General features: G+C 43.0%; 1 protein-coding gene across 7 annotated transcripts in view; it reads left to right on the top strand.

Annotated features, from left to right (window-relative positions):
• Positions 1 to 15015, top strand: part of MAP4 (microtubule associated protein 4) — a 276127-nt gene that overhangs the window by 237294 nt on the left and 23818 nt on the right. For 6 of the 7 annotated variants that reach the window (XM_074946504.1, XM_074946502.1, XM_074946501.1 and 3 more), the window contains exons 14-15: positions 11806 to 11906; positions 13047 to 13259. In XM_074946504.1, the coding sequence (XP_074802605.1) occupies positions 11806 to 11906; positions 13047 to 13259 (314 nt within the window). The remainder of the gene's footprint in view (positions 1 to 11805; positions 11907 to 13046; positions 13260 to 15015) is intronic. The other variant, XM_074946503.1, reaches the window with a different exon arrangement.

Here is a 15015-nt window from a genome sequence, read left to right as displayed (position 1 = left end):
AAGAGGACTGCTTAGTCGTGATAGTAGCTGCTGAATTGCACCCCTATCTAAGTTTAGGTACCAGATGACCATCTAACTACCACCGCCTACGTGCAGATTTGTGGCTATGGACTGCCAAATTCACCAGTCCTGTCCCCGTCACCACTAGTTGGTCGCCGCAGGGCTTGGAAGGTTGGAAAGATGTTATTTCCCATGGTAGAAACCTGCATGTGATTTCTTTTAACGTGAGGAAGCTGGTGCATCTACAGCGACAACACGATCACGACAAGTTGGAGGTCTGGGGCCCAGTGGCAGGGAAAGTCTCTGAGATAACTGGAGATCTCCACTTGCTGCAGCCTTCATCCGCTTTCACAGCCATTGAGATCCAAGGACCCTCTTCCACCTGATTCACCATTGAGGACTTGGGGGACTATGCTTTGTCTGGGACCTCCCCTCAGACCTGTTTGCTTTGGGAGACCCCTACCAGGAACTTGACGCTCCCGACAACTTAGCTCTGAGGTTCATTGGAACACGCAAGCCCCTTCACCACAACGAGAGCCAACGGTATACTAGGCACTATGTAAACAGATATAGAGACAAGATTGATTACTCTTTCAACCTCAGAGGAACTGTGATTATACTCTCTTCCCTCACATATTGAAAATAACATAGTGGACTATAATGCCTGAAGTAGTAAGTATATGACTCACTTTAGCCAATGGCATAACTGACACTAGTACCACCGCCATTTTGAATAATTGATACTTTTCTTCAACTTTTAGTCTGTCCCTCATATTGGTCCATACATTTATATTCACTTAGATCTCTTATCCTATCTCCTAGTGCCCTATGAGTTGAGACCCTCTGCCAAGTTTTCTCATGGTAGTGGTTTGTTTTTTATGTAATTGGGAGGTGCTTAGATGTTGTCCTGGGAAGGAGGAGTCACTAGATATAGTCAATCATATGACCCTCTCATCTAATTGCTGGCCATTTAACAGTTCATAAAGTTGTGTAACTTTGAGTTTCATGATCATTAGTAGGAAGGAAGAATTGATAAGCGAGATACATCAGTGGTTTAGCCAGTCCTGTTCATAGCCCAGTGTCAAATTTCAAGTGCAAAATGGTGTGATTCAGTAGAGTACATTTGTTGTTTATCTCTCAATATAAAAATTTATCTTACCGGGCATGCGAGCATAAGGCTGAGTTTGGAGAATAATATGTATTTTTCTCCAGTGCTCATGATAGTTGGATTTCATAGTTGCTAATGGACACTGAGCAAAGTTTTCCCCCGCCCCTCCAGTTCTTCTTGCTTTTTCTTGCTTGAGTGAAGTATAGAGCTTCAATAAATGAGCCTAAATGCACAGAATTCAGGCAGAGAGGTATAAATCGGATGTTCTCAATACTTGATGTTAAGTGAACGCATACAGGCTGATTGAGTTACATTCTCTGCCAGATAAAATGCTTAGTGATTCTGTATTTGGGTCAGAGAGACTTAAATTTTCTTTAGCCTTTTTTTGGAAAGGGGAGGATTGTACCTCTGCTTACAGTGAGCTGTTATATTTGTAGATAAACTTTGTCTTAAGAGTCTTAGACAAAGAAAAGGTTTAAGTAGTGTTGCTTTTTGCTGTGCTGGTGCAGCAGCTTTTTGTGGGGGAGAGAGGGCCAAATGTAATCTAGTGTGTCTTGATGCAACATTTCTGGTTAAAAACATTGTTTAAAGCATCTGCATTTTGTTTCAAAGGCTGTTTGGTTGTATTTTAGTTTAAGAAGAAGAGTAAGGATCATTCCCTTATTGCTTAATCTACTGCTTTTAAGGATTAGAGCAATCAACAGAAAATCCATTTTGAGAATTATGGAGCTATTTCAGTGAAAGATGTTTCAGTTCAGTTTAGCCTGCTGAATATCCCTTGCTGGGAAGCATATGGAGTTGAGTGCATAACCTCATTCACAAGCGCATTTGAATATGGCTATGCCTCCATTTTGAGGCACGTTAATGACCCAAACATAATCAGGCAATAGGTGCCAGACAGGTGAAATAAATCCTTTGTGTAAAACTGAAGTGAGTGTCTCCCAGGAGATGGGTAGGAGGACAGGGATTTAAGTATTAATGAACTGCTACTCCCAAATATTTTTTAAGACACTAAGAATTCATGAAGTTTTAAAGAAAACTATATGGGAAATAAGACCTCATCTTACCAGAGACCTTTTTTTCAAACATGCTGCGTATGTATAATCATTCCTACCTTCCATCTCCACCCCACTTTCCTAGCTTGTGCTCACTATCTTAATTCAGCCAGACGTCCCCAGATGCTTAAGAATTGTAGCTGTAAATATAATTTCCTGCTTTGAGACTTTTAAGATGCAGATGTATTTTTCAATGTGTCGTCCCTCTTGGCCTTAGAATGAACTTTGGTAGTGTTTTTTCCTAGGTGTACCAGCTGGTGTACAATATTTAAACTACTTTATCTTCTAAAATACTTTTTAGATCTATAAAATGTACAACAGCAAAGCAGTGACACCATCTAGATACATCTGAGAGTGTACTTCTATAACATGCCTATCTTTAAAACTATGATTAGGAAAGAGAAGAGAACATAAACTGTAAAGCTATTCAAGCACAGTGCGTGTCCATCGTAGCTTTTTCACTCAGGACTGTATCTTCTGTGAGAGGATTGTTCTTGTCAAATAGATTGTAGCAGGGACTTGGAAGTTTGGAGATCTGTGTTCTACGCTTCTGACTCACGGGTGTCCTAAGCCAAGTCACCACCTCTCTGTGCCTCCATTTCCGCACTCATAAAACAAAATGGGGGGATAATGCTTACCCAGTTTTAGTAATTGTATTGAGATCTATAGATGTGATTTAAGAATATTTCCATGTCATTCTTCCTTCAGGTCATGCTGGAAATGGAAATTTCCCTTTTCTCTCTCTTGTTTCCCTGATACAAGATGCTCCATTCCCTTTTGATTTTAGAAATACATTTGTGTGTGAGAAAGTTTCCTTAGTGTCACTTCGAGTCAGGATAAACTTGATTTAATCATTCAGTTCATGTCCTCTGTCACATTACCAGACTTCAAGAAGATATGTAATTAATCATTTACAGTGCAGACATCTTTCTCCATTCAGTTCCCAATGTAGCTTTGAGATACTAATAAATATTTGAGACTTTAAACAGAGTAACACTTACATAAACAGTAAATGGCCCATTCAATCTTAGTTATGTGCCAGGTTATTCATTGTTTTAAACCAGTTCCTTTTTGGATAAAACTAGTTTTGAAAGCATTTGTAGCAATTTAACTACCCCATCCTGTTGAGTGACCATCATAGTTAGCACATACACACTGCCTTGTGTTTCCAATATGCTATACAAACACTGACTACTTAATGCCCACAGTAGTTCTGTGAAGTATGTATTATCCCATTTAGACTGAACAATTTTAAGTTTTAAAACAATGACGCTTTGTCTCTGTGTTCAACACATGTGTCTGCAATGGTACCTTTGGTAGTGGAAAGCAGTATTGCTACTGGGTTATTCAGGGAAATGGTGGTGGTGCCAACTCAAAAGATTGGCATGACTGATAAGTCTCATGTCTTCCCTGATTGAGCATAAGAATGGCCACACTAGATGAGACAAATGGTCCACCTAGCCCACTATCCTGTTTTCCGACAGCAGCTGGTGCCAGATGCTTCAGAGGGAATGAACAGAATAGGGCAATTTATCAAGCAATCCACCCCATCATCCATGTTGACATCCTCATGTTGCCCTGCTGAGCAATTCAGTTACCCTCCTGTATACTGAAAGCTCTTATTTAGGCATCAGCCATAGCTGAGATTGTCAACCTTGTATGGAATCAGCAGCTAGGTTCTTGCTACTATTGTGGAATGGGGAAGTTATGTGCCTTGGATTGCTAGGCTCAGAATGAAGAGAGACATGTAGGGAGCAGTGAGATTAATTGCTGTATGCTTCTGGTTCTACCTTAAATGTTCATTCTTACCTGATACGGAGGTCAGACGTGATTTGGTACTGGTAGTGTAGATGGATTAGAGAAATCTGATCTTGAGAGGAGGCCAGTTTTATATCAATGGAAAGAAAGTGCCCCTTTTCACCAGGAGACTTCTTTCTAGTCATTAACTGAAATCTCAATATCTCTTTAACTGGTCATAGCCTGTGGTTCCATGGTCATATTGGCTGGTGCTGTAATTGCCCTTTATCCTAAAACTCGGCCCTAAAAATTTGCAGGGTGGTGAGCTTAGGGAATTTCTTAACTTCTGAGTGCTTGATTTTTGCAACTTTAATGTTCTTTTAACATAGTTTGTGAATGTGTGTGCACCTGTACGCATAAACCAATTCATGGGTTTTCAAAGTAGCAAACTGAAAAAACAAATTCCATCATGTGGCATTGTATTGACACCCTGTCACGGGGTGCATGGCTGGCACCTCTTCTTCTGGGCCCAGTTGTCCTCCCAAATAAGTCCAGGGAGACTTCAGCTCTGTGCAACACCCACGTCCTTTATTCTTTACGTGTTTTCCTACCACCAGTATCCAACTACATACAATCCTTGCAGGTTTCTCGCCTAGTGCAGGCTGGGTCAGTAACCAGCTAGAGGCCTTCCACCTCCCTCTGTGACTGACCCCTCTCTCTGGCTGCCCCAGCTCCTTGTGGCTCTTTCCCAGCCTTTGTAGCTCCTGGCCTCTCAGGCTGGCAGGTGTTGCCAATCGCCAGGCTTTTCAGCCAGCTCCAATCTGGCCTTATCTGGAGCACTGTGTCCAGTTTTGGGCCCCACACTACAAGAAGGATGTGAAAAAATTGGAAAGCGTCCAGCGGAGGGCAACAAAAATGATTAGGGGACTGGAACACATGACTTATGAGGAGAGGCTGAGGGAACTGGGATTGTTTAGTCTGCGGAAGAGAAGAATGAGGGGGGATTTGATAGCTGCTTTCAACTACCTGAAAGGGGGTTCCAAAGGGGATGGATTTAGATGGTTCTCAGTGGTAGCAGATGACAGAACAAGGAGTAATGGTCTCAAGTTGCAGTGGGGGAGGTTTAGGTTGGATATTGTGAAAAAGTTTTTCACTAGGAGGGTGGTGAAACTCTGGAATGCGTTACCTAGGGAGGTGGTGGAATCTCCTTCCTTGGAAGTTTTTAAGGTCAGGCTTGACAAAGCCCTGGCTGGGATGATTTAATTGGGGATTGGTCCTGCTTTGAGCAGGGGGTTGGACTAGATGACCTCCTGAGGTCCCTTCCAACACTGATATTCTATAATTCTATGAATCTATCCCCCTTGACTGGGGCTGGCGTGGCAGGGGCTGATTAGGTGTGTTTGCACCAGCATCCTGCCACACACCTCCCCACTTAAGCCGCTTCCAGGCTTGGCTTTGCTCGGCCCCGCCTCCCTCTGCCTGGGAGGTTATTCCGGGGGAGCCCCTCATGCCCACCTGGGGGGTCCCCGGGCCCATCCTTGTGGGGTTCACCAATCCCTCACCCACAAAAGGCACACTGGGAAGAGGATGGGCTGCCCCACAAGTCTGCGGTGACCCAGAGGTCCTAACACCAGTCACAGCCTCGGGTGCGTCGTCCTGGCTGTTCCCTTTTCCTCTCTGATGGGGGACCAGGGCTGGGGTAGACCTCGCCCAGGCTGCCAAGTGCCTCAAGTTCTGGTTCCCGACCCAGTGAAGTTCGGACCTCCCCGGATGGGGGTCCCACCTTCAGGCCTTCCTTAGGCCCCTCCCCCTCTGCCCCGGGGTCTCCTCCCCTGAGGATTCTAATTCAGGGTGCTCCTTTTGGTCCCCCTTCTTCTACTCTTGTGCGGTCTCTTTTCTGACTGTTGTCTAGGGTCTAGATCCCCTTCTCCCTGGGGCCGTGGGCCCTCCCCCTTCCTGGGGTCCCCCCCTTGCTTTGGGTTACTTCCCCTCTTTCTCCCAGTGGGTCTCCTCCCCATGTCTTCTTTCCCTTTAGGGACGGGTTCCCAGTCCGTCGCCAGGACTATGAGGTAGGATAACCCCTCTACTATCCTCACCCGTTTCCAGGAGAACTTGCCCCAAACATCTAGGGGCACCTGGGCCATGGGACAATACTCATTATCCACGTGGATGGATTTGAGTGTCATCCTCTCTCTGGTAATAAGCTAATGTGGCTTTATCTCCTCGGCTGAACGAGCGAGCGGGCGGAGGTCGTGTCTTCCAGTCCCCTCTGGGGCTTTCTCCCCACCTGCATGGGAATGGTGGGAAAACCATGCCTCCTCTTCTGCCCCCCAACCTCAGTCCAGCCACAGAACTCGGCTATGCCACATTCCATCACCGGGCAATCACGTTTTTTATGTCCCAGCTGCCCACAACACCAGCATACAAGCTGTCCTGGGCGACTAGGGGCACCCTTTGTCTCTTCTCTCCGTCTCTCCACGCTCTTCCCAAGGGGAGGGTTCTCTGGGTTTCTTCCCTCCCCCTGGGTCCCAAGGTATCTGACTCGCCCTTGGAGAGAAGTCCGCTTCTGCATACTCCTCCGTTAGCTTGACTGCGGCCTCTACAGTGTCCGGCTGGTGTTGCCGGACCCAGGCTTGCATGCTCTCTGGGAGGCCCTGCACATACTGTTCCAGTATCACCTGGTCCATGATCTGCTCCACCGTTTGGGTGTCGGGCCGCAACCACGGTGTGGTCCAGTCTGTCAATTTCTGGGTGAAGGCTCGGGGCCCCATGCGTCCAGTCCACCTGGCCGACTGAAATTTCTGTTGATACTTCTCGGACAAAAGCCCCACCTGGTCTAGGACGGCCGCCTTCACGGTGTCATACTACCTGGTTTGTGCATCAGTCAGGGCCATATATGCAGCCTGTGCCTCCCCAGCGAGATATGGGGCTAGCCATAGGGCCCAGGTTGCCCTGTCCCATCCAGTGCCCACGGCCACTTGCTCAAAGTTGCAGAAGAAGGCCTCGGGGTTGTCGGCGGGGTCCATTTTACAAAGGCCCAACCCCGTAGTGGGGGTGCCATCTCCCCACGAGGAACTCATCAGTTTCTGCAGGAGTTGTTGCTGCACCCCCGCCTGCTCCTTAATAAAGTCCTGCACAGTCTTCTGCTGCTCAGCCTGCCAGGCGAGTAGAGCCTGTCTCTCCATCTGGTGGGATTGCTGGAAGGCCTGCAGCGTCTTCTGCATCTCCTCCTGCTGCTGAGTCTGCCACTGCAGGGTTCCCTCCATCTCTGGGTCACCAAACTGTAGCTCTGGCACAAAAGGATCCTGGACAAGCCTCCAAATGTCACAGGGTGCACGGCCAGCCCCTTTTTTTCTGGGCCTCATTGCCCTCCTGAATAAGTCCAGGGAGACTTCAGCTCTGTGCAACACCCATGTCTTTTATTCTTTAAGCATTTTCCCACCACCAGTGTCCAACTATATACAATCCTTACAGGTTTCTTGCCTACTGCAGGTTGGGTCAGTAACCAGCTAAAGGCCTTCCACCTCCCTCTGGGACTGACCCCTCTCTCTGCCTGCCCCAGCTCCTTCTGGCTCCTTCCCAGCCTTTGTAGCTCCTGGCCTCTCAGGCTGGCAGGTATTGCCAATCGCTAGGCAGACATAAGGCTTTTCAGCCAGCCCCAATCTATCCCCCTTGATTGGGGCTGGCGTGGCAGGGGCTGATTAGGTGTGTTTGCAGCAGAACCCTGCCACACACCCACCTTGTTTGCCAACAGGGTTGGAACCTGTAGATCTACCCACAGACCCCTGCCACTTTCCTTTGGGTTTGATTTATGTTTGAGGCTTGTGTAAAGACAGCATTTGAGTTAGAGATGCGGTGTTAGAGATGCAGAGGGGCATTGTTCTGCAATGTACATTGGCCAAGCTGGACAGTCTCTACACAAAAGAATATAAATGGACACAAATCAGACGTCAAGAATTATAACATTCAAAAACCAGTCAGAGAACACTTCAACCTCCCTGGTCACTCAATTTCAGACCTAAAAGTGGCAATTCTGCAACAAAAAAAACTTCAAAAACAGACTCCAGCGAGAAACTGCAGAATTTGAATTAATTTGCAAACTGGACACCGTTAAATTAGGCTTGAATAAAGACTGGGAGTGGATGGGTCATTACACAAAGTAAAACTATTTCCCCATGCTAATTCACACCCCCCCCCCCCCCGTTACCGACACCTTCTTGTCAACTGTTTGAAATGGGCCATCCTGATTCACTACAAAAGGTTTTTTTCTCCTGCTGATAATAGCCCACCTTAATGAATTGGTCTTGTTACAATTGGTATGGCAACACCCATTTTTTCATGTGTGTGTATATATCTTCCTACTGTATTTTCCACTCCATGCATCTGATGAATTGGGTTCTAGCCCATGAAAGCTTATGCCCAAATAAATTTGTTAGTCTCTAAGGTGCCACAAATACTCCTCATTCTTTTTGCTGATACAGACTGACACGGCTACCACTCTGAAACCAGTATCCTACTAGCTATTCCCATTGCTGTGATTACATGGAGTAACAATATGGCCAGTACAATTGATCCCAGCATTATACAAGTCATTTTCTCAGTACCAGGTCATTATGTGGAATGTCCTTTTTCTTTCTCCTTCAAATCCCCTTCTCACTTTTCCCCAAAGGGATTAATTGGCTTCTTTTTGCTGGATCAGCTGAGCTGAGTAGTTTCACCATCAGCAAACTCAGTGAGAAGCAAGAGCTGGAGTAGACAAAGAAAGAATTCTACGCAGAAGAGTGTAGCAATAGACTTCATTGTAGCTTTGAACAAAAATGTCCTTGAAATACCTTTTGGTAGGTTAACTGCTATGACTGGAGGAGCTAGCAAACTGAAAGGTCTCCTCAATGATTCTTACAGACTAATGAACAAATTTGATTAAGATTTGGCAGCTTTTCCTAATGTTCCCTGTAACTAGCAGTTCTTTCCAGGCAGTGCTGTGCTCCATGTTTGAAAAGAGAGCAGCCTAGTAATTAAATGATGAACGAAGGCAAATGTACTGATGAGCATGTTTGGTGGTTAATTAAATGAAAGAAAGAGAATGTACAACAAAAATGCCCGTCTAATGTCCCTTGAGGCCCTGCCAAACTCCCCCTTCCCCATCAGAGTTTATAATGGGAAAGGAGGCACCTGCACAAAAGGTGTTTTCTTGGTTGGCCCTTTGTGGTCGAAATTGCTGCTGTACCTCACCAGCCTGGCATATATAAGAAGGTAACTAATGATTATCTACACAAATCACCTTCTAATTCATAAAGTAATAGTGACATCTCCCAATGTAGCTCCATCATCTTAAAATATCCAGGCTTTCCTAGGTGGCATGATTTTTTTAAACTTCAGTGTTCTGTTAGGATTTTCTTTCCCTTAAGTTATTGTTAAGCTTTTAGAACCTTAACACCATTGTCTCAGAATTTTCATTCTGATTATGCCTTGGTTGGAGTGAGATTCGTTTACAGCGTCCAGTGCTTACTTCCATGGGTATGGATTATGCTGCTGTCTGCAAAAGAAAGGGGATTTCATTGCATTACTTTTGTACTCCAAAGGCAGTAAGAAGCTAATCAGGAATACATCTGAATAAGATTCAACTGGGTGACGCAGCCTGTGCCTCAATAAACAGCGTCACGTTGTATACATGGAATGTTCAGACATTATCATCAAACAAAAGGTTTGGTGTTGCTGCTGAATTAGCTGAAATAAGCAGCTGATATTACCTGAAGGCAATTGCTAATGGGTGGAGGTCATCTTGGGATCTGTGGTACCACAGAGGTCAATAGGAAGATAAAGATGCGTGTTTTTATGTAAGACCATTATAATTTTGTACAAATTTGAACTCATAAATAAAACTCTCTCCAGATCCAAGTTTCAAGGCAGAATAAATACCTGTAGAGACTTAGCCTCAAACAACTAATGGACAGAAATTTGCTGTTCAAATCCCAGAATTGCTGACAATGATTATTTCCTATTCTGCTGCTACAGTTAAGGTTGACAAACTAAGGGGAAAAATATAATGGTTTATTGAACTTCAGTAGAAGTTACTTGTGTGTATGGGCCAATTTAGATTAGTTACCAAAAATAATTGGGCGCTCAGACTATTAGAACGTGAGCTGGTCAGTGATTCTGGCCTCAGATGTACAATAAGAAATACCCCCATCAGTTTCAGTGCTAGTTTTTCTATGGAAAGATTTTTGTGTTTAGAAAAGAAACTGCAGCTCTGTAACTTTTAATGTAGTTTGGGGCTTGGGAAAAGGAGAAAAGCTGAATATAATGCAAGAAAAAAGCCCCCTGTAATTAGTATAGGGGGAAGAAAACATTAAGTATTATGGAGCAACACCAACTAGACAAAAGCAGGTAAGAAACTAAACATGCTTTGGATGAGCAAAACCAGCTCTGCGAGTGTGTGTTTAAGGCTTTGCCTCTGTGAAATGGACAAGCCAAAAAATATGAAATGTACACAGCAATTCTTGGAAGACCTTGGGAAGGGATCTTTTAGTTGTTCAACTCATCACACATCTGTTCCAGTAGACTCTTACCATGGTAGTACAACATGACAATCTGTTGCATAATTGATATTCTTTTTTAGAAATACCTTATGTTCTTATGTTTAGAAATACAAATGTCTCTCTGCATCTTACTCTCCAGATGACAAGGGAAACTGAGTAAACTTGTGAAGGGTTTTGTGGGCCACATGGTTCAGAGTTCAGATATCGCAGAAAGTGCAACAGTAAATCACTTCATAGTGTAGCAGACTCTGCTTACAGTTCTGATATTGTAAAACTGGTGACGGTGAAGCTGACGTTACTTTTTTTAATGTATCGCAGGGTGCAAATTGCAATTTTGTGTTCTGGTTGCTCCACTTTAGATCTTCAAGTGCTTTTCTATTTTGTGCCAAATCAAAAGATTTGGGAAGAAAAATATCATTAGGTTGCTATTTAAAGGGTTTTGCTTGGGGGGGGGGGGATTTGTCTTTCACTGGTGTTTGGACAGTGTTTTCAGATACATTTTTTTGGAAGTGGACAGGGACACATTTAATATAGCTATAGCCCTACTTCTTTGTGAGAGTCAGTAAATATAATTTTGATGCCTGGGAATTTAATGACATCTTTTCTTGGAAGAAGAATCGTGAAGAAAATTAGAAATTGTGGTCAAAATCCTGGCATCCCGTGACTATGTAACCCATAAATTAAAGCTTTTTGTGCTTTGAAACATTCAATGCCGAAGCATGATACATCTAACAACCTCTGTACTAATACATTTCTGTACTATTTATTTTATGTCTAAACATAATTGCCACATCTCTACCTTTTTAACTTCTACTGTTATAACAGTCAAATAACTTTGGCTGCTGGGAATCTCCCTTATTCAGAGTGTAAAATTTGGATGTGAGGAACTGCCATATAGTGTGACATAAGAGGAACTAAAGTCAGAGGAAAGTACCAGCAGTATCACCAGTGTGGATATAAAACAGGGACAGCATAAAAGTAGTTTTATATTTTGGGGTTTTATACTCTGGGCTGAAATTGGTCCAAGTAAATAAGCAACCTATATACCTAACAATTTTGAGGTACAACTTATTAAACAATGAGTTTTCCTATAGACCTTAAAGAGTTTTTCTACAGATGTTAATAATGGCTCATTGGGTCAGCTGTTAGTTTCTCTAGTTAAACCATTTGGGAAGTTCATGATCTCTGGAAAGGCTCATGAAAGGCATTCCATCTCCCAAGAGCCTTTCTAGAAGCAGCCGTCATATAACCTTAGCTGCTCTTTGTGCAGTATTTGCCTTTCAATGCGGTTATAGTGCCATTTTTAAAATAAATGAATTTAAAGGAAGTTTAAATATATATATGGGTGTCTTCTTTTTTTGGTCAGCAAAACCAGAAGAGATAAAACCAGTGGAGCTTGTGACGGGAAATGACATCACAGCACCTCCAAACAAAGAGCTTCCTCCAAGCCCTGAGAAGAAGACCAAGGTAGGTGTGCCGTTATGTCATGGCTTCTTTATACCCAGCTCTGTGGGTTTGGTTTCCCCTGCCTGCTTTACTCCCTGCTTCTTAAGCTGTGATGATACACTTCTGTTTTCTGAGCTATTGGCTTCTGGGAAGTATTTCATTTGAACACCAAACAATGTAATTCAATTGTAAAGTTACAAACAAATTGGCTTTCAGTAAATCTAATTGAAACTGGATTTAACCCAACAAATTTATGCTCAACTTAAATGTAAAATAATTCATTGGGCAATGTCCATGGTGGGGAGAACAATAAATTTTCATAATGACATTTCAAGAATATTAATATTTTGATCCACTTGATAGTTTCATTATTATTAATGTATTTGTATTTCAGTAGCATACAGGGGTCCCCATCAGGACCTGGGGCCCTAGTCTGCTTGGCATTGTACAAACAGTTGGTCTCTACCTCAAAGAGATGGTAGCACTCAGCAGAGTCTGAACCAGAACTCTTACTGAAGTTTTGAACCCAAACAGTAATCTCTATATCCGTGAATGTCATGGTTTTACTCTCATTCACATTGTCACCTGACAAATCCAAAGGAATAGGCTTCAAACTACTAAGCTCCAGTTTTTATTAAGAGTTGATACCTAAGGCTGAATCCAGGTCACATTGAAGGCACTGGGAATTTGGCCATTGGTTTAGATTAGATTAGGATTTAGATCTTGCACTGCATTATATATGTATAATTAGACAGAAATGTCCCGTTCATTGAGCATAGGACTAAATGTCAGGAACTCCAAGTATTAATTGCAGCTCCACCACTGACTCCCTTTGGGGCCTTGATTGTCTCTGGGCCAAATTCTGGTCCCATCAAATTTAATAGCAAAACTCTTATTGACTTCAGAGGGCAAAATCCTGGTCCCAGTGTTGCTGTTCCCCATCTGTAAAACCGGTAATACATTACTTCCGGTCAATGTTATATGCCAGCTCTCAGCCTTTCTTTTGTTATGCTCAGAAGACAGGATGTTTAATGTTTTTGTTTCCTCTAAATAGCATTTTATGTTCCTTGCTGCTTAACATTTTTGTTTACAATGCGCTGTTTTTTTCTTTTTGTCTGTGTTTGTGTTTACATTGGATGTTGCTTTTTGAAAAATGTAAAGCCTTCAGCATCCACACCATCAGCAAAACCTGCAGCAACGAAAACCAAGCCACTGTCCACTACAAGCCCCAAGCGGCCAGCTTCTGCCACACCTGGCCAAAACAAAAAACCCACCAGCCCTACTGCAGGTCCTACTTCGGCCACTACTCCCAAACGCCCAACCACCGGTACTACACGTCCCTCCACTTTAACTCCTAAAGACACTAAACCAAAGGTAAGAGAGAATATTTCACTTGCACATTGAAGCTCCAAGGCTTGTAGACCAAAATCCAGGTAACTGTTTTATCTGACTAGCAACAGTCGATAGGAATCAATGGTAGCATAGTTCTAGAGACAACAATGGAATAATAAGATTAAAGCCTGAGCTTGCTATCAGATCTGCATGGTTACAAGATTCTGCCTCCATGGATCTGAGGAGGATATGTATTTTGGCACTGAGGGGTAGGAAGAGCAGGAGAGCATTAAAACTTGCCTCTGTGTTTTGGTAGTTATTTTCATGAACTACTAAAAGGTGCTCAAGAAAATTCTTTATTTTTTTACATTTAAAACAAAAGCCTGTAACCTTCTTTGTTCTGCATTATACACGTCAGAGAACTGCTGAATTAATGTGATTGAATTGGGAACTTAATGTTCAGCTCCACATTCTATAAAAAGAGCTAGACTAAATAAGTCAACAAGAAAACTGGGAAACCAGTAGGTAAATAAGACCACTGGGATGTGGGAGGGGAAAAGGTTAAGAGTACTGGATAGCTACAGTCTAACAAGGCAAAGCAGAGACTATTACAATAACAACTGGGGTTAAGCTATGGTAGGGAAAAGTCATCTTAAATATGAATAAGGGACTGGAAGAAGCTGCCGAAACAGGTTGTAGAAATCTACCATCACTGGGTGTCTTCAAGACACAGATTAATCACCCATTTTAGGTAATTGTGACACAAAAGCAGGGGTATAGACTAGGTGACCGAATAGAGATGCTTCTACTCCTAAATAGCTCTGTGAAATCTTCTCCAATGTCTTCCCAAATAAACACCCTGAAGAATGACCTACCAACACTCCCCTTGAGATAAGCAGCAGGAATAACCTCCCCACCCCACACATACATACGCTAATGGTGTTTGCAGATTGAGTGCAATCCTTCCAATTCAATGTCACTTTATGTAACTTTGATAGTGCCCAGATACCGTGGTGATGGATGCCATTAGATATGATTTATTCATTGATCTGCCCAGTAAATGCTCACAGTAAATGGTCGTTCAAGCGCCTGTAAACTCTAAAGCATCATATCCTAGAGCAAAAGAAGGATATAAGCACTCAATTTAGAGAACTGGAAGCCTGTCTTCAATGTGCCCCATGCTGATTGTGACCTGTAAGTGGGTTGTGCAGTGTGTATTTGGTATTTGTAGAACATCAGACTTTTAAGGGGACACTGACAAAATACAAATATTTTTTTTAAAGTTCTTGTTTGTAATTGCATCAGAGATTATTAAACTGGAGCAATTTGAAAATCTAATGGACTTTCTGCTCCTCGCTCAGCTTGGAAAATAAAACCGTTTACTTTACCTCTCACTGCATCATCTCTAGATGTTTAAATTTACTCACCTATTACATCTAGGTGCTTACATTTACATCCAGTTTGAAGCAAGGCATTTTTGTTTATAACAACTTCATGTGTATATTCTCATGCAGTAGTATAGAAACTGCAGAGGAATGTTGAAATAAACTTCAGCTGTAAATCTTCACATTCATCAGTGTGTTTGTTAAGGGCTTAACTGTCAAACGCAGATCTAAAGGATTGTGTTTAGTGTCCCCTATACAGGTGGTTACAAAAGGGCAAATATATGTGTCTGTGTCTCTGTCTGAACAAAGCCAATGTATATTTTGATGGAAATACTGATTTTTTTGGGTAGGTAATCCCACTTTCACTTCCTCCTTCCATCGTTACTTTTCTAAATTTATCACTAATCACAAAT

The sequence above is a fragment of the Natator depressus genome, chromosome 2 (genome assembly GCF_965152275.1).
Source record: "Natator depressus isolate rNatDep1 chromosome 2, rNatDep2.hap1, whole genome shotgun sequence".
Taxonomy (NCBI): domain Eukaryota; kingdom Metazoa; phylum Chordata; order Testudines; family Cheloniidae; genus Natator; species Natator depressus.
The sequence above is the reverse complement of the archived record's forward strand: the minus strand, read 5'-3'. Positions and strand labels throughout refer to the sequence as shown.